We start from the raw sequence: 26,668 nt of genomic DNA on the forward strand, positions 1-26,668 counted from the left end.
TGGGCCGCAAGATGAGTTACAAAAATGGTGAAGGTGGACAGAGTGAGAAGGGAGGCTGTCAGAAAAATAGGTGCTATTATGACTCAATACAAAGATTAAGATTAAGAAAACCTTTATTAGTCTCGCAATGGCGAAATTCCAGATTCACAGCAGCAAAGTTATGAAAGGAAGAAATATATTATTATATATATATTATATATTATATATAAGAATATATTTGTCCATATACTGCAGAACATTTCTCTACAGTCGAAGATACAATTAAACCATTTATCATTAAAAGATCAATGCAATTTATCACTGTAGTGAAAGAAGATAATTCATTTTACAGGCGAAAATAGCATCTTCCGCTTTGTGCTCGACGGCTGATTTATGTTTGAAATGACAGTGTATCTGAATGAACACTTCCAAAAGGAAATGTAAATGCGGCCAATAATTGCCAGAAGGCTCATTTCCATTGGTAGTCCCCCGGCTATAAGGAACAATGGTTTACTCAGCCAATTTGAAACGTTTATCATGACCTTGGTCATGTGTGTCGAAACCTCTGAGTGGTCTGCTCCTTTCTTTTAAATCACAGTGTCAGCATACATAATGCCCTGGTAGCCGTGGCACACAAATGGTAGATCATTTATTGACAGACAAAACTGAATTGGATTTAGGATTGACCCCTGTGGGACTCCAGTGACAACATCTCGGAAAGTAGATGTATTATGGACAGATATCAGTTAGTGAGGTATGAGTTCAGCCAATTTGAACCAATTTGCACTGACCGTGTGACAAATTTGTCATTTCAATTCAGCATGCTGTACTGACCTGTTTTTCTTTCCTTTTCCATCCTCTCAGACGGCCCGCTGGGACCGCGCGGCCTTATGGAAGCCTCAGAAATGTGCACACAGGAATGCCTCGTTCTGGGGCACTCGGACAACTGCTGGATGCCCCCAACTTTGGCACCCTACCAGCAGCACAAGTCCCCCGTGTCCAGTTTTGGGTCGCAGAGGGAGTGGGGTCCCAAGGACAAACTTCTCAATGGACATACCTTGACTAGAACCTGGAAAAAGGAGAATGGGCAGTCTGAGCATTTTTGTGACAGGAAGCAATTTGGAAGTGAAGAGGGACACTTCACAAGCAGCGGCATGGCTGATATTCCTTTGGTAAGTTTGAAGTCCTGCCCGGACAGCTCGAAGGACCAGCAGCTTTAAAATGTACTTTTGTCGCAAACGGACAAACAAACGTACCAGAACTATTCTTGTTTTTGACGATTTCTTCTTTTACCACTTCTGCTCATGCTTCCGCATTGTGGCAGCCGCGTGTACAATATACTCGAACGGCATAAAACTTCAAGTGCTTATGCGGTGTTCCCTTCACCTCAACACTTCTGAAGCTGCGTCTTTTATTTTTATTGAACCTTCGTGGATTGAAATGTTTTCCATCATCGATTTGCAGAGGAAGAACATCTAATGGAGCAAAATGAAAAGACATTACGAAAAAAAAAAGCAACTATATCGTGGCAGACGGATATATATCTACAAATATGTAACGTGGTTTCTATTGAGCTGTTCTCAACTATTTTATTCACCACAATCAAACTGGAATGAACATTTCAGAAGGCAATGCTCTAAAACACCGTATGTGGACAATTATTCATTGCTTCATTCATTCACGTCACTGTGTGTTTGTAAATAAGACTTATTAACCACTTTCATGTACTGGACCTATAATTTGGAGATGTCACGGCTGTCGTCACTGCTGTAGTCGTCAGGAGTGAGATTTTTAGCTGGATCTGTAACGTGTTTGCGTCCCTCTCACCCTCTCCCACCTCCCTTTTGAACTCCCACATTTGCTTTTGAAACAAAATTATTACCATGGTATGCCCATTGTTTCTCATATGCTGCATAATATTCCTGAAAACATAAAACCACAGATAATAATAAAAAAAAAAAACAACGTATTAAAGATGTCAGTACTCAAATACGTGCATTAAAAACACAACAATGCTATGAAAACTCTATAAACTGATTTTGAAAGTGTTCGGTACAATTGGATAGCAATATATTTGTAAATGACTAAATGTTTTATCCGATGTTGATCTTATCGCTGTATAGACTTGGTGACTTAACCCAGTACAATCCTGCAGTAGTATTTGGAATTTGGTGACATATGTATATACGTATATTCTTTCCACGTGGACTATTATTTTCCACGTGTCAAAAAAAAAAAAAAAAAATCACAGATGGAGATAATATTTCAATCGCTGTGCCTTCATGACTTTACTTTAAGAACTGTTCTTATTCAACAATTAACAAAATGTTGGCCACAATAACTGCCTTATGCACTGGCTGTTTGCCAAATTCGAAGTCATAACTACACAGGTATTAAATCATATTCGAGATTTTTTTTTTTTTTTTTTTACAACTATATATGTAAAGGCATGTGCAGAGAACACTCATACATTCTTCCACTGTCTGAAAAGGTTTGTTTTCTTCCACAGCATGGATGGCTAAATACACAATGGAACAGCATGCTTAACGATATAGCTCTTGAAATTGACTTCATTTTGTGTAGTTTTTTTTGGGGGGGTGGGAGGGGGGTAGATTTTATCTGTGCATACAATATTTGGTTTGTGAAGCACTTTCATGTTTCTGTCACAAGATAAAAAAAAAAAAGTTGAAGTAGGATGGAGTGATTTGCTTATTGCGGTATGTGCCACTTGTGAGGGTGTTTGACATCGGCGGTATTGAAACAGTTAATCCTTGTTACTTCTATACAGGTATACAGCTTCTGCAATAAATGTTTTAAATATGTGGATGCATCATTTGTGGATATTTCTACTTACCGCCACTTTTGAGACTTGCACATTGTTGTTCGTTTGCCTGACATGAAACCACAGTAAATCTAGTGGAGGAATAATATCCTAAATAAGACATTAAAAACATCATGCGATGACTGTTTGTTTGTTTATTGACCATAAAACATATACAGTAATAATTTGACAGAAAATAAGGTAGATAAAAAAGTAAAAAGAAAGAAATCAGTCTTCATTCAACACAGTTATTATGTTCAAGGGAGTAGGATGAAGTAGAAAATTTATCTAGTCCTACCCCGTTATGTGTTTATATCTACTAAATCATTTTTATATCGATCAGAAAAGAAATGTAAGAAGAAGTCTCCATTAAGGCTCATACTTTACCCTTAACCGTGATATTTTTACAACTTTTGGTTTGTATCGGGATTACATATATCCTCACCCTGGCACTCTTGTGTCAATTTTCTCTTGTATTCATAATGGATATTTCAATACCTTTCTCTATTTATCAACTTAGTTCTGATTTATCATTATATTTAATGTTTAGAATTTATCATTTTAACTCTGATTGATGTAGGTTGTTTGTACTATTTTTTTGAATTTGTTTTTGAAATCAGCAAGCGATTTACTCATTTTTAGGTCCGTTTTGAGATTATTCCACAGATTAACACCTTTGCTAGATACACTTCTTTGCTTAATGTTTGTTCTTGTTTTGAGTTTTTTGAATAAGTTGGTACCTCTTAATTCATAGTTGCTTTCTCGAATTTCGAAAAACTTCTGAATGTTTTGGCAGAGCAGGTTATTGTGTGCTTTGTACATTAATTGGGCAATTTTAAAGTCAACCAGGTCATAAAATTTCATCGTATTTAATTTGATAAATAGTGGATTTGTGGGTTCCATATATTTTGATCTATTAATAATTCGAATTTTATTTGTCTAATTTGACACTTGTGGGTGCTGCATCAGACGTTCCAGCATAGAATTGAACTTCTAGACCAGCGGTGGGCAAACTACGGCCCGCGGGCCAAATCCGGCCCGTTGGTCTTTTTAATCCGGCCCGCCGAAGCTTGGTACACAATTAAGGTTTAATGTCAACGACTGCATTCATTTCATTTGGACTTGTAATGACAGGCATTTCAACGCCAGGTGGCGCAGTTACTTGAAGTAGCAGATCATAGGGAGAAAGGGGGAGACGATACGGAAGCCCGCAGTAGCCCCAAATCAAGCAAATCCCGTTCGATACAACAGAATAATGTACTCTTAAAGTCTGAAAAACATGCCAAAAAATGCAAAATACTACTTTTTAAATAAAGAAATCCAATTAATATTATGTCGAATTTAGTTCACCCTTTTGATCCGGCCCTCCATAATATTTTCTGGTTCTCATGTGGCCCTATGCAAAAAATAATTGTCTAGAATCTAGACAGTATCGGAATTGCTTCTCTCGATGGTGGCGGGTGTACTGGAGCTCAACGCAGCCTCCTTCGGGGAGTAGGCGGGGGACACGATGAACTGGTTGTATTAGCAAACAAACAATTCAGCAGTCCCTTTTCCATAATATGATGTCTCCTTTGAGGGTTTGGTAATTCTCTGATTTAGTCGCACGGTCACTCATAAGACCGGTGATGAAGGTTCCAGGCAAACTCGAATAACTACAAAAGTAATGAGAGTTTCTCTCTGTATCTGTTTTTCTGTTTCTTTTATTCTTTAATTTATTTTTATTTTTTTTACCCGATATTCTATTGATGTATTTATCAGCTGTCACCCAATGGACCTGCTGAAATTGTTTATTGTCGTGCTAGCAAGAATTGTCTCTGAAATGCATGAAAGCTAATTGGCTTGGAAGAGGGAAGACGGCGAATTAATGTTATGCCACGTCCAAGAAGAAAAGGCTCCATATCGCCTTTGTCTTTTCACGGGGCTTTAAGAGATTTCCGCAAAACCTTCATGCACAAGGTGAAAGAGAGTGGATATTCGGCATACTATCTGGTGCCATTTTTTTGGATTAAGACATAAAACATGAACATTGTGTTGTGCATTGTATTTCAAATAAAACAGTCCAGAAGTGAGATTTATAAGCTCCTTTATGAGAAAATTGACCCCCCAAAAAACAAACAAAAAACTGCCATTTACTGTTTTGGGATGTCACCCATTTCTAGATCACAGCACAACCTTTCCATGTCTGAGTGTGGACAAATGCACCACCCCAGAAATGGTCAGAGACAAAGTAAAGGCTCATATGTCGCTTTGAAAATTCCACAGAATAATCTTCATTTGGACAGATTGGAGAGCTAAGTATTCACGATCAAATGTTCCCTCCAGAAGCAGAGGCTTCCAAAACGGAACATGAAGGAAGGTCAGGCGGCAAAATGATGAGCAAACAGATACTGTCATGCAAAACCCACAGTAATAACTCTGACAGATTAACAGTCACAAAACATTGCGCCTTCTTCCACTATGACCTTATGTCACACTTTTGAATCATCGGGGCTATTAGACTGCACAGAGGCCACGCCGTTTTTTTGTAGATCAAATTTCTGGAATGAAGGAGGAGTATCAGCTTCAGTCAGGCATTTGGAAAGCAACATGAATAACATTTGGCTCATTTTGAAAAACCCACATTAATGTACGTGGCAATACGTTTGAAAATAGCTTTCCGTTTTGACATTGCAATTAATAGTATTCGCTATAAGCCTTGTAAGTCTTTTAAAACATAAAATAAAATGACCCCCCCCCCTTTCCTGTTTACCAGTGGGACTGCGACAACCTTGCCGGAATATATTTGCAAGTTTACAACCAGTTGTTGAAGGTGGAATATGTCATTTAAAATACACACTGGCACATACACATCTGTTACACTTGTCAGATTCTCATGAAATGTGGTCCAGGTGACGTGAGAGCCCCAAAATAAACTTGCTCACAACCAAGTCACAATGTTATTTGCTTTAAATCAAAGCATCCTGCAGAATGCTCTTCAATAAATAGAGTTCACTCAACCCTTTGTTTGCAAAGACATTGTTGAATATCGTGGTACTCCATTGCTTCATATGTTGTATCACTTGGTACCTGAGCACTTCAGGTATATATATGTATATATATATATATATGTGTGTGTGTATATATATATATATATATGTGTGTGTGTGTATATATATATATATGTGTGTGTGTATATATATATATATGTGTGTGTGTGTATATATGTGTATATGTATGTGAATGTATATGTATATGTATGTGTATGTATATGTATATGTATATATATGTATGTGTATATATGTATATATATGTGTGTATATATGTATATATGTGTATATATGTATATATGTGTATGTATATATATATATATATGTATATGTATATATATATGTATATATGTGTGTATATATATAAATGGCAATGTAAGCACTGCAAAATATTTGTTCATTTATTGTTGACGAAACAAAGTGCATTTCTATTCCGTGCTGTCAAGTTCTGGAACGAATCATTTTTAAAATCTGTGTTATTTTGTGATGTCATTTTGATCAACTTAATTGCAGGTTTCGCTTTCACAGCTCTCCTAATTCAGGTCACAAGTATTCTCAGCTCGACTCTGCTGCCATTTAGACTGAATTGAAACAGTAATATCTATAACTTGGCTGGCTTTGCCGACTATTGCACTTAATGTAGTGTCTTTTGACTACCTGCGAGAAATGGAAAGATATCATCGATTTCCATTAACATTTTAATGAAAAGACTGCACCGAACATTACCAGAAATAAGAGCTTTAGCTTATTCACATGCTAATGACCGGACAAGCAATTTCAGTGACCCCCCTTACTGACATTTGATTTGGAGAAAATTGATAAATTAAAATTCCTCTCACGATGGAGTCCCGCTGGGCCATGTGATTAACTGCACCATTTTCATGCATCACCATGTGCGTCTGTACGTGCACGTGTCATTGCGAGAATGAATATGAATGCATCTGCTTGTTTTCAGTTTTGCATTTTGTGATGAAACAAAGACTTTTTTTTTTAAATTGCAATTACAGTTGCAAAGGTAGTATACGAACTGTGCTATCCATTGATCAATAAATCATATCTATATTTGGAACTTTTTCACTTAATGTTGAAAGTATTAAGTCATTTGGAATTACATAATTACAAAGAAACAAATTCTTTTCGGGATCATACTAACATTGAGAAAGCTCAATTGCTGGCAATATTATTCTGCTTATTGAAAGAGATTTAGGTTGTTTTTATTCTTTGGCGTTCGACTCAGCATGACTTGGATTTGTTCTTGATTTTACTGCTTGGTGCTTTCTACCGCCTTTATTACCGATTCGTCTTACTGTTTATTGTGTATGTTACTGTAAATCGCTCCATGTACAGCACTTTGTATGCAGCGATGGCTGTTTGAAAGTGCTCCAGAAATACTGTTGACTTGACTTGACTTAGATTTGTTCTTGATTTTACTGCTTGGTGCTTTCTACCGCCTTTATTACCGATTCGTCTTACTGTTTATTGTGCATGTTAAATCGCTCCATGTGCAGCACTTTGTATGCAGCGATGGCTGTTTGAAAGTGCTCGAGAAATACTCTTGACTTGACTTGTATTCATTTTGATTGTAATTAATTGTGTGAATTCTGTTCTCCGTGAGGATTTCATATCAGTTTTCATCATTGGTCATTTTGTTCTGATATTGAATAATCATGAACATGATTGTCGAAAGTGCACCTTTTTTTTGCACGCGCACACACACTACAATACAAATTATTCATTCATTCATTCATCTTCCGAGCCGCTTGATCCTCACGATCATCATAACAATACAAATTATTATGATGATATTTTAATGTTGTTTTTAAGACCCCCCGCCCCGGGTTCCAGTCCAGATATTTATTTGACTTGTATTTTCTTTTTGAATGTGATCCACAAAATCCCAAAGCGTGTCGCACATCAACCTCAGACGGTCCGGCGTCCGTGTTCAATGATCAGACATTCATTTGGACGTGAAGTTTGAAGAAGACGACTTTTGTTTTCAGCTGTCCCATTTTCATGATTCAGGTATTTCCATCGACACTTCTTCGTCCGCCAATTAGCTTCCTCCAAAGGATGAAGAGACATAATCTCTAAGGAGAACCAACGAGCAGAAGTCATTTTTCCGTGCCGCATCAGAATCATCGCCCTAATAAGGTGTGCCGAGTACAGAAAGGGCTTTTTTTTCTGACCTTGCGCTGGGTTTGTAATCTCCTTTGTGGAAATTACACTCTCACTTTATGAATATATTGTAATTAGGCATATGTATTCTGTCGGACAGTAAGATATAGTTTCTGCCTAATCTCTCATTTATATGCAAAGGAGCATCGGGTAAAGAGCTTAGACTTTCTTCCGTCTTTTCAGCACTGATGAAGTTGCTTTTTTTTTTGCTTTTTCATCCCCATTGCTGTCACATGGCTCCATGATGCAAATAAAAATAATCATAATAATAATAATAATAATAATGTTACTCGTAACTAGCTTTTGTGGCTGATTTCCAGACAACTGAAGAGCCACTAAATTAGCCACGCTCAAGTTACGACTGCTAATTCTTCTCGGTGGCGAATGAAATGAGGTGGGGGGGGGATCGTGTAAAAGGTCACCCGGAGGATATCGCACACGCGGAGACATAAGTTGCTCTTAAATAACATCCGCACAGAGTATTATCATGGGAACCCGCTTCTGTCTTTCCTCTGGGGATAAGTGAAAGCTGTATTTGACTGCAAAATGGTGGCGATTATCCCGATGATAATCGTATTCCTACACAGAGAGCCTCTAGCCTCCAAACCGTGGAAGGGGAAAAAAAATAAAATAAAGCAGAGATGGCAGCAAAAAATACAAAAAGCCAACATTTACAGCCAAAGTGTATATTGATTTCAAGTCGCATTTGTCAACGGAAAGAAGAGCTCGCCGGAAGACAAACAGCACAACATTGTTACTCTTTTAAAACGGTTCAGTTTCTAAAAGAGATCTATTAAGAAATCCAACAGCACTGTGATATTTTTAGAAGTAAAAAAAAAAAAAAAAACAGAAGGCAGCCTGCATATTTGCTCTCAAACCTTTCAGTCATTTAAAAGTAAGCTCCAAACAACTTCATTTACTTGCCGCATGTGTTCAATTGATTTTGCACCTCAACTTCAAAGCGGCAAAAGTCAAGAGAGCTTGAAAGCTGAGGTTCTCGCCTGGCTCGCTTTGCAGAACTGATCAAATGCCTCCCGACTTGGCCGCGCCAAATATCCCCGCGACCAACCACAATTAGTATTCATTGAAATTCTAATGACGCTTTGTTCTATCTGCTGCCTACTTCAGGCACTGAGAGTCAAATACGGAAACTTGCGATTATTCTTCAACCGTTCAGTGAAAACCTTTGGTGCCATTTAGCCTGGTGGTGCACCATTTCCATATCCGCTCATCTTAGTGCACCACCACCACCAGCAAAAAAAAAAAAATCATGATGTTCATTTGTAAAGAACTTTAACCGAGAGCAATGCTGACTGAAAGTTTAAAAGTACACCCAAAGTGAGAATGCGCAAGAGATCTCTTTTTATGATGACTTTTATCAGGTCAAGGTTGCAGTCGAGGTGAGATGCGTTCATTGCGAAGATAATACAAATGATAACTTGCTCTAATTATTCGACTCTATAATTCTCTCAAGGTCTGTACTTTTTTTTTTTGTGTGCCACACTCTGACACACATTCAGAGGACAAAGTATGAAAAAAAAAAAAAAAAAGCTATCCTCAAGTTGTTTAAACTTGCTATGAAATGTTGGACAAGTTTTGCATCGCTTCCATTTCCACTTTTCTATTTTAAACAGAAAAAAACAGCAAATCTCTCGAGATTTGCTTTCGCGGGGCGCGTAAAGTGACGCATGATCCTTGCTAAAATCCGCAACGCAAAGTCAAACTGTCATGTGTAATATAACGTTCACAATCATTTTGTTACCCTGTTTACACTCACTGGAACAATCATTGAAACAAAATATTGTCATATCTTCGTAATAACTTGTTTATTACCAGGAAGCACAGCACGGGGACCTGGCGCCGAATGAGAACCAAGTTAGCATAGCAAGGAAAGCCTTTGGAGTGACTTGAAAAGTGCAGGGCTGCCACGAGGACAAAAAATACATTCATCATCATGTCGCAATAGAAAGATGTGCTTTTATTTCATTTGTTGGTCTGTCCAAATTTGTCGATGTGAAAAGCTTTGAGGGCAGCTGATGTCAAGTCAAGAGTATTTCTGGAGCACTTTCAAACAGCCATCGCTGCATACAAAGTGCTGTACATGGAGCAATTTAACATGCACAATAAACAGTAAAACAAACCGGTAATAAAGGCGGTAGAAAGCACCAGACAGTAAAATCAAGAACAAGTCAAGTCAAGAGAATTTGTGGAGCACTTTCAAACAGCCATCGCTGCATACAAAGTGCTGTACATGGAGCGATTTAACATGCGCAATAAACAGTAAAACAAATCGGTAATAAAGGCGGTAGAAAGCACCAAACGGTAAAATCAAGAACAAATCTAAGTCATGCTGATGTAAGACAATGGTGACCTGCAAACATGCATTCCGTCGCAAGCGCAGTACGATGAAATTATTTTTGTTGGATTCATTTGAAATAGATTACAAAATAAAAACATAAAAGCTCTCCTTTACAGTCCAGTAGCCTTCCAAACTTACCGACTGGCTGACCACGCATCCGCTACCTAAGGTGCATTCGGATTTGAAGCTTTTTCCCGGGGTCCAAGTGACATTTTCAAACTCATTAAAGATTCATGCGGGGCATGATTTGAAGGCAGCCTCAGCCGTCAAGACATCATGGCTCCTCGGTGTACACACCCTTCCGACCCCCTGAACCCTAACGCCCCGATGCTGTCAAATTTTCAATTGGCCTTTTAAGTGTGGGCGGCCTAAGGTTGTTCAATTGGTGGATGCATCATAACAGTCTAAAGCGGAATCCTGCACACTCATGGTTCACAACCCAAATTGCATTGCATTTCTTTTTCATACATACATCGAATGTTGATCAGTTTATGCAAGCATTTGGGTTGGGGGTGGCAGATAGGCAGATTTTGGCTGTTTGCGGGGGCTGCAATATGGGGCCGCTGTTTTTTTTAATTGTGGACACCTGTGCAAATAAATGATGCCGTCTAAACAGAATCTTGACATGAGGTGGATGAATTATGTTGGAAAAGGAGAGGTGATCACAAACACAGAATCAGGCAGAACAAAAAAAATGGAGAGAAAGAGGCCCTTGGTGGGCGAAGAGATCATGAAAAATCGGAGCAAGGGAACAAGGTTAAAAGGTCGATTTAAATACATTTTATTTTTTCCAAGTGAACGGAACCGTGTGACATATAAATGCTCGACAGTGCTGAACTCACAGCTTTACAATTAAGGCAAGGAACTATTTTGCAGCATTGCAGTCACTCGTGGAGCAAGTGTGAGGACCTTGGGGGCACTGAAGCCCCAAAAAATGCTCACCCCCCACCCCTCCCAAGTGCCAGATAATTGACTATTGGGTATTTCTGACTATTCCAGGATTTTTTTCTCTCTCCACATTTCCTTCCATTCTTTGGAAGGACCATACAACAAATGTTTTGACGAATTTTGGGAGTTTGTTAAAAAAAAAATGGAGGGTTGTGGTGGCTTAATTAATCAAAGGACATTGTTTAGGCTGTTAAGTGGACAATTTATAATATCGTGGGACTGGAAGTGATGCCAGCCGAGAAGTAACAATGGGCTTGGGATGCGGTTGGGGGACGGACGGGTTGTTTCCAAGTTTTTGTTTTGTGGACCCTGTGAGCTAGCCTGGGCCACCCCACGGCCCTCTCGAGGATGAATAAAATTCGCGCTCCGCCACTGATGATAGTCGTCGTAGTTCTAAGTTCTTTGTTCAATCTTGAAGAAAACACTTTGTCAAGATGGAATTCCCGTGAATGAGAATACGTCCCTGACATTTGGACATTTGCAGCACAAGTTGGGAAAATCCTGACACATCCATTCCATGTTGCTATGAAATAAAATCCTTTCAGCTGATACAAATGTTCCCAGGCAGATGGTCTGACGTTAAGCTGGCTCTCGTACCCCCCCCCCCCCCCCGAAACGATTTCGACAACACCGAGTTTCCGCCAGTTGGAAGGCATCAACACTTGCGTACTTCTCTCTCCTTCACTTATTCTCTCTCGGTCTCTCCCTGTCCTCCATTTTCTTTTTCAGCTTCCGACGTCCCGAAATACGGGTTTACCCTTAGGAGAAGGATAATTATTAACAATTAACATTCATAATGATGTCTGCGTCCCTGGACGGCCTTCACAGATTCTCAGTCAAATGGATTTAGAATTCCATTTTTAATTTTACATAATCCAATCGGAAACGTGGCCGTAGCCTCCTATAACGCGGTCCCACGTTGGCAATTCCGTTTCGTTTCTCCGCAAAGTTCTTCGTGTTTTAAGAGCGTACACCTCTTTAGATTTTGCTTTCAGGAAAAGTCGGTGAGGTTTTATCTGATGCTACATTTGAGCGATCTTTTCAATTCGATTGATTTCATTGAGGGGCGGCCCGGTAGTCCAGTGGTTAGCACGTCGGCTTCACAGTGCAGAGGTACCGGGTTCGATTCCAGCTCCGGCCTCCCTGTGTGGAGTTTGCATGTTCTCCCCTGCGTGGGTTTTCTCCGGGTGCTCCGGTTTCCTCCCACATTCCAAAAACATGCATGGCAGGCTGATTGAACACTCCAAATTGTCCCTCGGTGTGAGTGTGAGCGTGGATGATTGTTTGTCTATGTGTGCCCTGCGATTGGCTGGCAACCGATTCAGGGTGTCCCCCGCCTACTGCCCGGAGACAGCTGGGATAGGCTCCAGCACCCCCCGCGACCCTAGTGAGGATCAAGCGGTACGGAAGATGAATGAATGAATGATTTCATTGACAGATGGCAATCAATCACGCTGTGTTCTGTTGGAATTCTCCATTCCATGGCCGAAAAGGATTTTCTTCCTCAACCAAAGGATTCGTTTCATATTGCTTGTGTGTGTGTGTCTCATTTCATCATAGTTGAGCATAAGTTGTGAAAAGAATTGGCTTTTCTTTCCTCCGTGGGGTCGATTCGGCGGGAGAGGTCAAAGTGGGAATATTCAGCGGGGCCTCGGCTGTGTTTTGCATCAAATTTTGATCGGGACATAATTGTGATAAATGATGCATGTAATCAAGCATTAAATAATGCTAGAATATGCAAGCTCCAAAGTTTAACAGTGACTAGCATCCGCCCTTTGTCCCGAGGCGATGGACGCCATCTGGCCGCGGCCATTACCGGTGACCTGAGTGCCAGACTCCTTAATGTGCGAGGAAGCTCAACATGGGCAGGTCAAGGCCCCCCCACAGCCGACCACATGGATGCAACCTTGCCAAAGGTGTTAGGGGACAAATTACAATTTCCACATCGCCACCTCCTCAAGGTTCTTCTCTCAGGTACGCAGCTTGAATCCTGCACCGCAAAGTTGACTCTAAAACGCCCACGATTGAATGCGTCTGTAAATCTGAGGATGAAGTGGATCGGGAAACGGATGGATGGGATGTCAAATACGTTGGAATACAATTATAGTATATTTGTTTTGAGAGGTGATGGTGTCAATAAAATCATTCATTCATTCATTCATTTTCCGTACCGCTTGATCCTCACTAGGGTCGCGTGGGGTGCTGGAGCCTATCCCAGCTGTCTTCGGGCAGTAGGCGGGGGACACCCTGAATCGGTTGCCAGCCAATCGCAGGGCACACAGAGACGAACAACCATTCACGCTCACACTCACACCTAGGGACAATTTAGAGCTGTCACGTCGCGTGCTCGCCAGCAGGTGGCGGGTTCTCCCACCGCCTGTTCGGCACACCTGCCCGTTATTTCGGGCTGATTACGTGCCTTTATTAGGCGACTCCGGCAGTCATCTCACTGCCGGAGAATTCCTTACCGTGCCATTGCTCTCGATTTGCTATTCTCGTCGTTCGACTATTTCTCGCTGCCCTATTGCCTTACGGCCTCAATCATTCGCGTACTTCTTATAGTGATCAGATTGTTATCTCGGTTGTTCCTCGCCCTTTATCGTTTCGCGAGCGTTTTCAGTTGTCTTCCTTATTTTTTCCTGGTCCTTATTTGACCAGCGTTTTCTGTTACCGTTTTCCCTGTTCGGGCTCCTTTTGTTCTTTATTAAAAACCCCTTTGTTCTCACAAGATCTTTTCGTTGTCTGCTTCTCCGGGGATCCACCTCTTTTTTTCTGTTGTGCACGAGGCGATTCCTCATCGCCTCGGGCTCAACGTGACAGAATTCTCCGGCCACCATGGATCCCGCAGACGCCGAAAAGATCTTGTCCGCTCTTGCTCGACAAGAGCGGCAAATGAGTCAGCACAGCCAAGCCCTTACGGAACTCAACGGCGCGGTCTCCATGCTGGCTCATTGGTTCGATGATCTCGAACCTCGCCTTATTCGGGTGGAGGAACGAAGACCACCTTCCGGGCTTCGTCCTACCATCCCGGAGGCTCCCTCCTCGTACCCTACTATGTCGAGGGAGCCCTCGCTTCCACATCCCCCTCGTTACGGGGGTGAGCACGGGCAGTGTGGACACTTTTTACACAACTGCTCGCTCGTTTTTGACCAACAGCCGTCCTCCTATGCCACTGACGCCGCCAAGGTGGCTTATATCATGAGTCTCTTGACAGGTCCGGCGGCATCGTGGGCAATCGCGACCAGCGACGCTAAGCCGAATCTCCGCACCTCCTATCCTGATTTCGTGGCAGCCTTCCGTCGGGTGTTCCACCATCCCGTGCGGGGCAGAGAGGCGGAGGGGCGGCTGCTCGCCCTGCAGCAGGGAAGGCGTTCGGTCGCTGACTACTCCATCGAGTTCCGGATCCTGGCCGCGCAGAGCGGGTACGACGATCGGGCCCTGTGTGGACTGTTTCGCCGTGGCCTGAACTCATTACTAAAGGACGAGCTGGCGACCCGCGACCACAGCACCGAGTTGGAGGAGCTGATCGACCTCGCCCTCCTTATGGACAATCGCCTGAGGGAGCGAGGCCGGGAGCGTGGGGGTGATCGGTATCCGTCCCGCCGCACCACGTACCGTGAGGAACATCGTGGGTTCGGTGATCACTCCCGGGACGAGCCGATGCAGCTGGGCGGCAAGGACGGTGGTGCGGAGGAAGGAAGGCGCCGTCATCGCGACCATGCTACAACAAACGGCGCCCAACCATCCCCCCGCGCCGCAACCAGCCATCCGGGATCGTCTTTCCACGCTCCTCCCGAGTACTGTAAGTCACGGCCCCGCGCGTCGCCCCCCGAGTCTAGGCGAGTAGACAAGCGACCAGGACACCCCAATAGACTCGAGCTCGAGGCGGAGGTATTCGGCGGTTCCCGGTCAAGACGGGTTCGGGCCCTGGTGGATTCGGGAGCAGATGACTGTTTAATGGACACTGATCTCGCGTCCGAACTGGGGTGCTTTTTAGAGGAGTTGGTAGTGGCGAAGCGGGTGCGTGATCTAGATGGGCGCCTCCTGGCGGTGGTAACGCATCGAACGGAGCCGTTAAAGCTTTCGTTATCCGGTAATCATATTGAGCATCGCCGTTTTTATGTTATGCGGTCCCGGAACGCCCCGATCATCCTCGGTTTACCCTGGCTTCAGACGCATAACCCGGTGATCTCATGGGCGCGCCCCGCTATCGATAGCTGGAGCCCTTATTGTTACCAGCACTGCCTGCAGTCAGCCGTCGGGAGGCACGAACGCGTCACGCCCCCCGAGGAGATCTGCCTTGACGGAGTGCCGGAGTGCTATCGGGACCTTAGGGAGGTCTTTAGCGAGGATCGCGCGCGCTCCTTGCCCCCACACCGCCCCTACGATTGCGCGATAGACCTGCAGGCGGGCGCTCCGTTGCCAACCTCGCGTCTGTATCAGGTATCCCATCCCGAGCGTGAGGCGTTAACGGAGTATATAAACAGCTCGCTCGCTGCAGGTCTCATCAGACCTTCGCGCTCACCGTTAGGGGCGGGTTTTTTCTTCGTGGGGAAGAAGGATAAATCCCTACGGCCCTGCGTGGACTATCGTGGATTAAATGAAATTACAATTAAAAATAGATACCCGCTACCCTTGTTGGACTCCGCCTTCGCTCCATTACAATCAGCCACAATATTCACAAAATTAGACTTACGCAGCGCTTACCACCTGGTTCGCATCCGAGAGGGCGACGAGTGGAAAACCGCGTTTAAGACCCCCCTGGGCCATTTTGAATACCTCGTCATGCCTTTTGGCCTCACAAACGCGCCTGCCGTCTTCCAGAACCTCATTAACGACGTGCTCCGGGACATGATCAACATCTTCTGTTTCGTTTATCTTGACGACATTTTAATTTTTTCTCGTTCTCTGCATGAGCACCGGCAACATGTTCGGCTGGTGCTACAACGTTTGCTCGAGAACCGGCTCTTCGTCAAGGCAGAAAAGTGTGAGTTCCATGTTCCCGTCATCTCCTTCCTGGGGTTCATTATAGAACAGGGCAAGCTACGGGCGGACCCCATTAAGACGCGTGCGGTCACTGAATGGCCGGTCCCGTCCAACCGTAAGGAACTGCAGCGCTTCTTGGGGTTCGCCAACTTCTATAGGCGTTTCATCCGTGGTTACAGCCAGATGGCGCTTCCACTAACCCGCCTTACTTCAACCAAGATCCCTTTTAAGTGGGACCCTGCCGCGGATGCGGCGTTCGCTCGTCTTAAGGCGGCGTTCACTAGTCCCCCGGTTCTGCAACATCCTGACCCTGACCGCCCTTTCGTCGTAGAGGTGGACGCCTCGGATTCAGGGGTGGGTGCGGTGCTGTCCCAACGCTCCCCAGTCGACCAGAAGCTGCACCCCTGCGCCTTCTTCTCCCGTCGACTAAGTGCCGCCGAGTCGAACTACGACGTGGGCAACCGGGAACTGTTGGCTGTGGTCACCGCATTACAGGAGTGGCGGCACTGGCTCGAGGGGGCTAAGGAACCGTTTACCGTATACACGGACCATAAGAACCTCGCCTATCTCCGCTCCGCGAAGAGACTTAACGCCCGTCAGGCCCGGTGGGCCCTCTTCCTCACCAGGTTCGACTTCGTTCTCACCTACTCCCCCGGTTCCAAGAACACTAAGCCTGACGCCCTTTCCCGGCTCCACGAACCTGCGGGGAGGGACCGTTCCCCGGAGACCATCCTCCCGACCCAGTGCATAGTGGGGGCCGTCCAGTGGGAGATTGAGCAGCGGATCCTGTCCGCCCTGGTGGGGGTGCAGGTGCCGGCAGGGTGCCCAGCAGGGAAGCTGTTCGTGCCTCCTGCCCTCCGTTCGGAGGTCCTGCAGTGGGGACACGCATCCAAGGTGGCGTGTCATCCCGGGGTGAACCGGACTGTGCAGCTTGTCGCCCAGCGTTTCTGGTGGCCGGAGCTCCGCCGCGACACGACGGAGTTCGTCAAGGCCTGCACCTCCTGCGCCTGCGGCAAGTCGTCGCATCAGCCTCCGGCGGGACTGCTCCAGCCGCTGCCCATTCCTCCTCGCCCGTGGTCTCACATCGCTGTGGACTTCGTCACGGGCCTGCCGCCTTCCCGGGGCCGGACGGTCGTGCTCACGATCGTGGACCGCTTCTCCAAGGCCGCTCACTTTGTGCCCTTGTCCAGGTTGCCGTCGGCGCTGGAGACCGCCAACCTCCTCATCCAGCACGTCTTCCGTCTCCACGGCATTCCGGCGGACATCGTGTTTGATCGGGGGCCCCAGTTTGTGTCCCGCGTCTGGAAGCGGTTCTGCCGGTCCCTCGGAGCTACGGCCAGCCTGACCTCGGGGTACCACCCTCAGTCCAATGGACAGGCTGAGCGCGCCAACCAGGATCTGGGGGCAGCCCTCCGCTGTGTTTGTCTCCACCGTCCGGCATCCTGGGCTGACCACCTGCCCTGGGTGGAATATGCCCACAACACTCTCGTTTCCTCCGCTACAGGCAGATCGCCGTTCATGACGGCCTACGGTTACCAGCCACCGCTGTTCCCGTCCCAGGAGGGGCAGGTGGAGGTCCCCTCCGTGCAGCACCACCTTAAGCGGGCCCATCACGTGTGGAGGGAGGCCCGGGCTGCGTTGTCCCGCACTGCGTCCCGGAACCGGCGGATCGCTGATCGTCGTCGGCGCCCGGCGCCCTCATATGCGGTGGGAGAAAAGGTGTGGCTGGCTGCGAGGGATCTTCGCCTGGCCGGCTCGTCTGCCAAACTGGGGCCCCGGTTCGCTGGCCCGTTCGAGGTCGAGGCCGTCATCAGCCCCGTCGCGGTCAGGCTCCGGCTGCCGGCCTCCATGAAGGTCCACCCCGTGTTCCACGTCTCCCTGCTCAAGCCTGTGTCTTCCAGCGCCTTGGCGCCCCCTCCCGCTCCGCCGCCGCCCCCGCGGGTGGTCGACGGGGACCCGGTGTACACGGTCCGTGCCATCCTGGACTCTCGGCGCAGGGGCAAGGGCTTCCAGTACCTGGTCGATTGGGAGGGCTACGGGCCGGAGGAGCGGCAATGGGTGCCTCGCTCCTGGATCCTTGACCCGTCCCTTCTGCGCGACTTCCACACTGCTCATCCGTCCAAACCGGGTAGTCCGCCGGGAGGCGTCCATTGAGGGGGGGGTACTGTCACGTCGCGTGCTCGCCAGCAGGTGGCGGGTTCTCCCACCGCCTGTTCGGCACACCTGCCCGTTATTTCGGGCTGATTACGTGCCTTTATTAGGCGACTCCGGCAGTCATCTCACTGCCGGAGAATTCCTTACCGTGCCATTGCTCTCGATTTGCTATTCTCGTCGTTCGACTATTTCTCGCTGCCCTATTGCCTTACGGCCTCAATCATTCGCGTACTTCTTATAGTGATCAGATTGTTATCTCGGTTGTTCCTCGCCCTTTATCGTTTCGCGAGCGTTTTCAGTTGTCTTCCTTATTTTTTCCTGGTCCTTATTTGACCAGCGTTTTCTGTTACCGTTTTCCCTGTTCGGGCTCCTTTTGTTCTTTATTAAAAACCCCTTTGTTCTCACAAGATCTTTTCGTTGTCTGCTTCTCCGGGGATCCACCTCTTTTTTTCTGTTGTGCACGAGGCGATTCCTCATCGCCTCGGGCTCAACGTGACAAGAGCGTCCAATCAGCCTGCCACGCATGTTTTTGGAATGTGGGAGGAAACCGGAGCACCCGGAGAAAACCCACGCAGGCCCGGGGAGAACATGCAAACTCCACACAGGGAGGCTGGAGCTGGAATCGAACCCGGTACCTCTGCACTGTGAAGCCGACGTGCTAACCACTGGACTACCGGGCCGCCTCAATAAAATCATGGAAACTTTTTTCTTAATATCACGAAAGATTTGCCCAAAAAAAACCCAAAAAGCAAACAGAAGGATCCGTTAGCAGGGCGCACATCTGCAAATTGAACAAAATCAGTGCGCATATTTTGCAGGCTCCAAATTTGATGCTTGGTCTCATCACGCTGTTTTGTATGGAGATTGCCGCAGTGACAATCTCCTCGCATACTGAGCACGTCGGTCGAAAAAAGCTGGCGGAAGGGAGAGTGAATGCAAAGTTTTCATGATATTCCACTCCGAATTACCCCATTTTCACTTTTTTTTTTAGTCGGAACGGAACATTTTCATATCATATACGCTCGGCGAGAACAGCTGGCAAAGTGTCAACAAGATGTGCGCTGATCCAAAAGAACAAAAGTCAGTCTTAAAACTTGCACTTGCAGCGCTGAACTCTGAGTGACCCGGTAACGGGATTCCCATGTATTATTGGCATGGACATAATGCGGGTAAACGTGTGCTGACCTGAACAAAACACGTACAAAAAAAAACACTGCACTGCAGCACTGCGGCACGTACGCAGTTCATGTGTTGGTCGAAGGCAAACGCTGCTGCGCTAAGTGCAGTGTGAAAAGGCCTGAACGGCCCCGGGGCCACAAATTGGTGGCTTGGCAGGCGAGATGCGGCCAGTGCGGGCGATGTCTCTCGAGGGCCACTCTTCAAATCGTGTTTGGTGCCATACTCACCGGTCGTCATGTGTGACCAAATGCGTATTCTTAGTCACAGAATTAGAACGGGTTCTATCTTTGAAGAGAAGTGTTTAAAAATGTATGCGTTCCCCTCCTGCAGAAGTGAATAGAAGTTGTCCTTGGGCAACTAATATGAATGGAATCATTTCTAATTATAAGCTAATATGCTATTCTGAAGCGTGCTCAGACGCTATTACTTTACCGGGTCAGTCAATTTACGCGGCATTATCGTGGTTACGAGCGATTAGATAGACGGCCTTTTCTGCATGTGACGCGCACTGTCAACATGAGGTGAAAATATTCTGACTTGGCATTTGCCTAACCTATGCAAGGGATGTTTCGAAAGACAAGGCCTCTGCATGGCGAATGTGTATTTTTATTTTATTATTTTTTTTAATGTATTTGCTTTTTCGTCATCCTCTTCGCTCCTTTCAATGCATGTAAATCCCTTGCGGACATCGCACTCGTTATGTGCAAATAGAAGTGGCGAAAAACAACGGTCGCTCACTGATCTGTTGGCCGCATTCCTTCATGACTGCTTAGTTCAAGATAAATCAATTAAACAGTCAAACTTTATTGATGCAACACTTATACATACAGATGCGGACGTTGTATCGGTCTGTGGTGGTGAAGAAGGAGCTGAGCCAAAGGGCGAAGCTCTCAATTTACCGGTCGATCTACGTCCCAACCCTCACCTATGGTCACGAGCTATGGGTCGTGACCGAAAGAACGAGATCCCGGATACAAGCGGCCGAAATGAGTTTTCTCCGCAGGGTGTCCGGGTTCTCTCCCTTAGAGATAAGGTGAGAAGCTCGGTCATCCGGGAGGGGCTCCGAGTCGAGCCGCTTCTCCTCCACATCGAGAGGAGCCAGATGAGGTGGCTTGGGCATCTGATTCGGATGCCTCCTGAACGCCTCCCCGGTGAGGTGTTCCGGTCATGTCCCACCGGGAGGAGACCCCGGGGAAGACCCAGGACATGCTGGAGAGACTATGTCACCCAGCTTGCCTGGGAACGACTCGGGATCCGCCGGGGAGAGCTGGAAGAAGTAGCTAGGGAGAGGGAAGTCTGGGCTTCCCTGCTAAAGCTGTTGCCCCCGCGACCCGGCCCCGGATAAGCGGTACATGATGGATGGATGGATGGACTTATACATACATAAAAAAGTAATTCAAAGTGCTGCACGATGCTTAAAAAAAATAAAATGATGTAAGTTTGAAATGTTTTAAAGTGACATTACCAAGGTGTTTGTTGTTAGCAAAATCGGCAAATGTAAAAATGTATGATGTGAAATCGGGACTTTGAAATGTGAACATTTCATCGGTGAAAACGTTGAAACGATGTTGGACTGTCATGAATAGCAAGAAAATAAAACAACGACGACAACAACAACAAAAAACCAACAGCACTATTATGGCGCGCCATCAGTTGGATGTTCTTCAGTCACAGAATATTCACTTTGTGCGCACACACAAACGGGCTCAAATCAAAAGCTTCTTCATTCGTTGATATTTGAAACTCATTTGGGCTCATTATTTTCATGAGTCTCACTCCCGGCTCTTTTAAAATACAATATTTGAGGAAGCAAGTGTCGAGGAAGAGTATCGTTAGTTTAAAATGACGATCTGTCTCTCAGCATTCTTACATTCTGTGTTATTAATGGGATTGGCTCTCATGTGTGAGTTGTAGCCAGGACCCGCTCGCTGGGACCGGTCGCCACTCGACCACAGGACACAAATTGAAAAGACAAAACCATCTTGCGGTTTGAAAATGATCCTTGATTGCTTTTGCGGCGTGTTTCAGGCTGCGATGACGATCGCTTTTAACAAGTACTGTAGCCAGTAACGATTTAATGCCGGATAGTTTGTCACTCTGACACAATTCTGGCAAGTTTCTCGTCCTCTCTGACACGACCGTTATGGAAATTCGCTTTCAACGGATTTGCAATATTTGACAGAAGGACGATCTCTCAATTCCCACAATTTGCATCTTAGCCACCGAGCGCCACAGACAGAGTTTCAAGCAGTGGCAAGTAAAACCCAGATCGCAATAAGACAAAGCCGCGAAATGCAGCCAAGAGGAAATGAGACACACGCCAGGGAGCAATCGGAGCTCCGTTTCGTGATCGCCTTTTGAGGAGCGTGATACGATTGTCTGCAGGTGACGCAACACTCTCACTTTCCATTTTCTCTCCTCGATCAAACCCTCACATGCCTGTTCTTGCAACAATTTTTGCAGGACGGTCCACAAAAAAACAATTACTTAAAAAAAAATGCCGCAGTATCGCTTTAATGAAAAATATGGATGAAAAAGGATGCTCTTGTCAATTGATCTTGGAATGGAAACCTATTTAAAACGCACACACACACACACACACACGAGCTATCAGTGGGAGATGACCCTTCATTCTTCAGGTTCAAGAATTAACATTCACAGAATAGCACTGGAAAATACATAAACACGGGCGGCCCGGTAGTCCAGTGGTTAGCACGTCGGCTTCACAGTGCTGAGGTACCGGGTTCGATTCCAGCTCCGGCCTCCCTGTGTGGAGCTTGCATGTTCTCCCCCGGGCCTGCGTGGGTTTTCTCCGGGTGCTCCGGTTTCCTCCCACATTCCAAAAATATGCATGGCAGGCTGATTGAACACTCTAAATTGTCCCTAGGTGTGAGCGTGAGTGCGAATGGTTGTTCGTCTCTGTGTGCCCTGCGATTGGCTGGCGACCGATTCAGGGTGTCCCCCGCCTACTGCCCGGAGACAGCTGGGATAGGCTCCAGCACCCCCCGCGACCCTAGTGAGGATCAAGCGGTTAGGAAGATGAATGAATGAATGAATGAATGAAAGAAGCCATTGTACCGCAATAGCACCGACAGATGGATAATTTCAATTTCGACTATGTTGGATATCCCTTTTAAAAGGCAAATATTGGCAGTATTCGGGAGTTTAAAAGCCACGTAAACATGTGTTTTTAAGTTTCATTTATTTATTTATTTATTTATTGCTCGGGCCGGCCCGGTAGACCAGTGGTTAGCACGTCGGCTTCACAGTGCAGAGGTACCGGGTTCGATTCCAACTCCGGCCTCCCTGTGTGGAGTTTGCATGTTCTACCCGGGCCTGCGTGGGTTTTCTCCGGGTGCTCCGGTTTCCTCCCACATTCCAAAAACATGCGTGGCAGGCTGATTGGACGCCCCCGCCTACTGCCCGAAGACAGCTGGGATAGGCTCCAGCACCCCCCGCGACCCTAGTGAGGATCAAGCGGCTCGGAAGATGAATGAGTGAATACATAAACTCCATCAATATATGGCCAGGGACATAAAGACTGTCTTCTTTTGTTTGCAACTTGCAATTTAGAATGCAGCAAGGAGCACGACCCTGACATTACAGTCATTTGGACTTGGCATATCTGTTTAAGACTAATTAGTGTGTGTGTGGGGTGGGGTGGGGGACAAAAGCAAACACTGTCAAGATACCATATGGTAGGAATGACAAAGCAGCTTGCCAAGGTCTGGTGCCACAAAGTACACTCGAATGCTAAAAAGATGCTCTGCGTCTAGTAAGGTACACCCTATGCAAATAAGGTCAAACATGATCATCGTGACATATTTGTTTCACGTTAACGGAGCGAGCGGGAGCCGAGGGGCTGCCGGGTGTGCGCGTGGGAAGGGGCGGCGCGGTAAAGAAATGCATCTGTTATTTATTTCGAGCGGGGGGTCTCCGCCGTACAGAGGAGCAAGGCAAACACCAATTGACACGCTTCAAAGTGTCATGTGAATTCTTCGAAACTATGGTTGAGATGAGATGGCACAGCACAGGGTCAGCGATATCGCAAGGGCTGGGTTTGTGTGTGTGTGTGGGGGTGGGGGGGGGTTAGGGGGATTATGCTAATGCCGATTTAAAGAACATTGAGCATTGTCCTCAGTCAGCTGAGACAAATGCTCGCGCGACGCTAATTTACAGAACACTTCTATTTTGTCTTTCTACCTCGCTGTGCTGTAACAACAAGTCATTCAAGTATGACCAAAACGCTGAGTGAGTTTGGATCAAGCGGAGACTGAAAATTCTGCCTTCCTTCAGCGTGCTGTGTGCAGTCTGGTGGAGAGCATTGAGTCCTTCAAATTAAAAAAAAAAAAAAAAGGAAAAGAAAAGAAAAGGAAACCATTGGCAGCGATTGGCTGGCAACCGGTTCAGGGTGTCCCCCGCCTACTGCCCGAAGACGGCTGGGATAGGCTCCAGCACCCCCTGCCACCGTTGTGGAGGATAAGCGGATCGAACAATGGACGGAAGAAGAGAAGGAAGCCAAACGTGCTTGCTTCAAGCTGTTTCTCGCCACGCCTTAAAACGAAAAATCAATCAGAGGGGATTTCACGTTGCGTTTTGAAAAAGACGGCATCATTCTGTCCTACGAGTCAAACAGCTTTTTGCGAGCACAAAATGGGAATGCCATAGATGGGCTAACAAAGCAAGCTTCCACATTGCGGTTATTCATATGACAGCATGTTGTGATGTTCTTCGTGTTTCATTTTCATGATGCCGTCGCTCTCGAACGATTTCCTCCTGCCTTGCAAGTGCGGCGGACAGCGTCAAAAAGAAGAAGTCCAATGCAGGCAAATGCAATCTTAATGGGGGATCGTATTAAATCTTATGAGCACATGCCGCAGGCCGGTGAAAGATGCGCTGCGGGCCTGCAATGTGGTGTCTCCTCAACTCTATTTGAAGTGCTGGTTCATTAAATGAAACTGGGAATTTATGGGTCATCAATGTTCAGGCGCAACTTAACTCTCAACTCTCAAATGATCTCAACGGGTTCAACCCGCCCGGCTTGACTGCAAGGGCTGCTGTATCAAATACTGTAGAATAAAACAAAACATTTCATGACATGGCAGCCCGGTATCCAGTGGTTAGCACTTCGGCTTCACAGTGCAGAGGTACCGGGTTCGATTCCAGCTCCGGCCTCCCTGTGTGGAGTTTGCATGCTCTCCCCGGGCCTGCGTGGGTTTTCTCCGGGTGTTCCGGTTTCCTCCCACATTCCAAAAAACATGCGTGGCAGGTTGATTAGACACTCTAAATTGTCCCGAGGTATGAGTGTGAGTGCGAATGGGAGTTTGCATGTTCTCCCCGGGCTTGCGTGGGTTTTCTCCGGGTGTTCCGGTTTCCTCCCACATTCCAAAAAACATGCGTGGCAGGTTGATTGAACACTCTAAATTGTCCCTAGGTGTGAGTGTGAGTGCGAATTGTTGTTCGTCTCTGTGTGCCCTGCGATTGGCTGGCAACCGATTCAGGGTGTCCCCCGCCTACTGCCCGAAGACAGCTGGGATAGGCTCCAGCACCCCCCGCGACCCTAGTGGGGATCAAGCGGCTCGGAAGATGAATGAATGAATGAATTTCATGACATGCAGCTTTGAAGAGCTCCGCTTGGACGGTATCGTCCAAAAAAAAAAGGGTTAGTGTTACAAAAGCAAATAAATTGTATTTCGGTTTTGCATGTTATCGTAAAGTCATTTTAGTGAAGCGACGGTACATCATACCAGTTCCAATCTCTTGCAGAGACCACAAACCTACTCGTCGGCTCCACTGATTATTTGTCACATGAATCATGACAAACGCGATGATTACCGAGCCAGTGTTGACACCAGTGCGGCAATGTTTTTTTGTTCCATTGTTTTCACTTTATGGAGAGCGGTTGGATCATTTGATTAGCACCAAGTGGAAGAAAGTATTTTTGCCTCAAAAATGGAATGACTCTCAGTCACATTTTTGAGGTATTCTCCAAAGGTATTGCAATAAATGCGTATGCATGAAAATGAAGCAGAACGATGAAAAAAAAACAGCTCTGAGCTTTGTTCATGCTCAAAACAAAATTAAAAATTGCAATTTTGGAATCGGTATACCAATTTTTGTTTGAATCAGCATAAAAATCTAAGAAAGCTTGGGATTGTGAAATACTAGGACACGCAGCGGATTAGGTCCACACTGCTCTCCGGTGAAGCTTATAAAAGTAAAAAGAAAGCAAAAAAAAAATCTGTTGCATTCAAATGCTGCTTAACAAAGCGAATGTCACCCCTCACTTTTTGCTAAAAACTCAGGAGCATGACACGCTCTTGCTCATCTCGACCCTCTTTTTGCATAATCCTGCAAACTAACAAGCTCACCCTCATCTCACTCATTATCCCTGACCTGAATGCACGGGCTCCGCTATCTCAACACTTGCAGTGTTGTTCAAGGTGATTAACCTTGGATTTCACTCAAAGTACATATGTTTGCAAAAAGAAACTGCCGGACCCGGAGAAAAGCCATGCAGGCACAGGGACAACATGCAAACTCCACACAGGAAGGCTGGTGTCATGATTCGGTTTGGGACCAACAGGTGGCACTGTAAGGCTCCACCTGCAGCTGCACACCTGTTGGCCATTAGGTAATTGGTGCTTTAAAAGGACTCCCAGCCCGACCACTCATTGTCGGGTCATTGTTGTTTTTTGCTGCTGTTTTTTTGTTTGTTTGCTTGTCATGTTTCTGGTCATGTTTCTGTTAGTTTCAGTCATGGTTTTTGTTTGCTACTTTGGACTTTGTTTGTTTAGGATTTAGTTTTCTGTGTTTTATCAATACACTTCTTCAAATACACCCTGCTCCTCTCTCCTGCCTGCTTTTTGGGGTCCACCACCACCGCGCAACGTGACGGCTGGAGGCTGGAATCAAACCCTGGACTTCCTGCGCGCTGCCCATATATATATATATATATATATATATATATCTTCTTATATATATATATATTGCGCGTCGTCCCACACGCGGTCTGTCCTTCTGTCTGTCCCTTTTCAA

At 45.9% G+C, this 26,668-nt stretch overlaps 1 protein-coding gene across 4 annotated transcripts in view; it reads left to right on the forward strand.

Moving 5' to 3' along the window:
• LOC127599008 (protocadherin-9) overlaps nt 1-1,944 on the forward strand; it is a 174,901-nt gene extending 172,957 nt beyond the window's left edge. For all 4 annotated transcript variants that reach the window (XM_052062618.1, XM_052062617.1, XM_052062620.1 and 1 more), the window contains one exon: nt 844-1,944. In XM_052062618.1, coding sequence (XP_051918578.1) covers nt 844-1,199 — 356 coding nt within the window. In that variant the 3' untranslated portion in view covers nt 1,200-1,944. The remainder of the gene's footprint in view (nt 1-843) is intronic.
• Nucleotides 1,945-26,668: the final 24,724 nt, after the last annotated feature.

This window comes from Hippocampus zosterae, chromosome 4 (genome assembly GCF_025434085.1).
Source record: "Hippocampus zosterae strain Florida chromosome 4, ASM2543408v3, whole genome shotgun sequence".
NCBI lineage: Eukaryota > Metazoa > Chordata > Actinopteri > Syngnathiformes > Syngnathidae > Hippocampus > Hippocampus zosterae.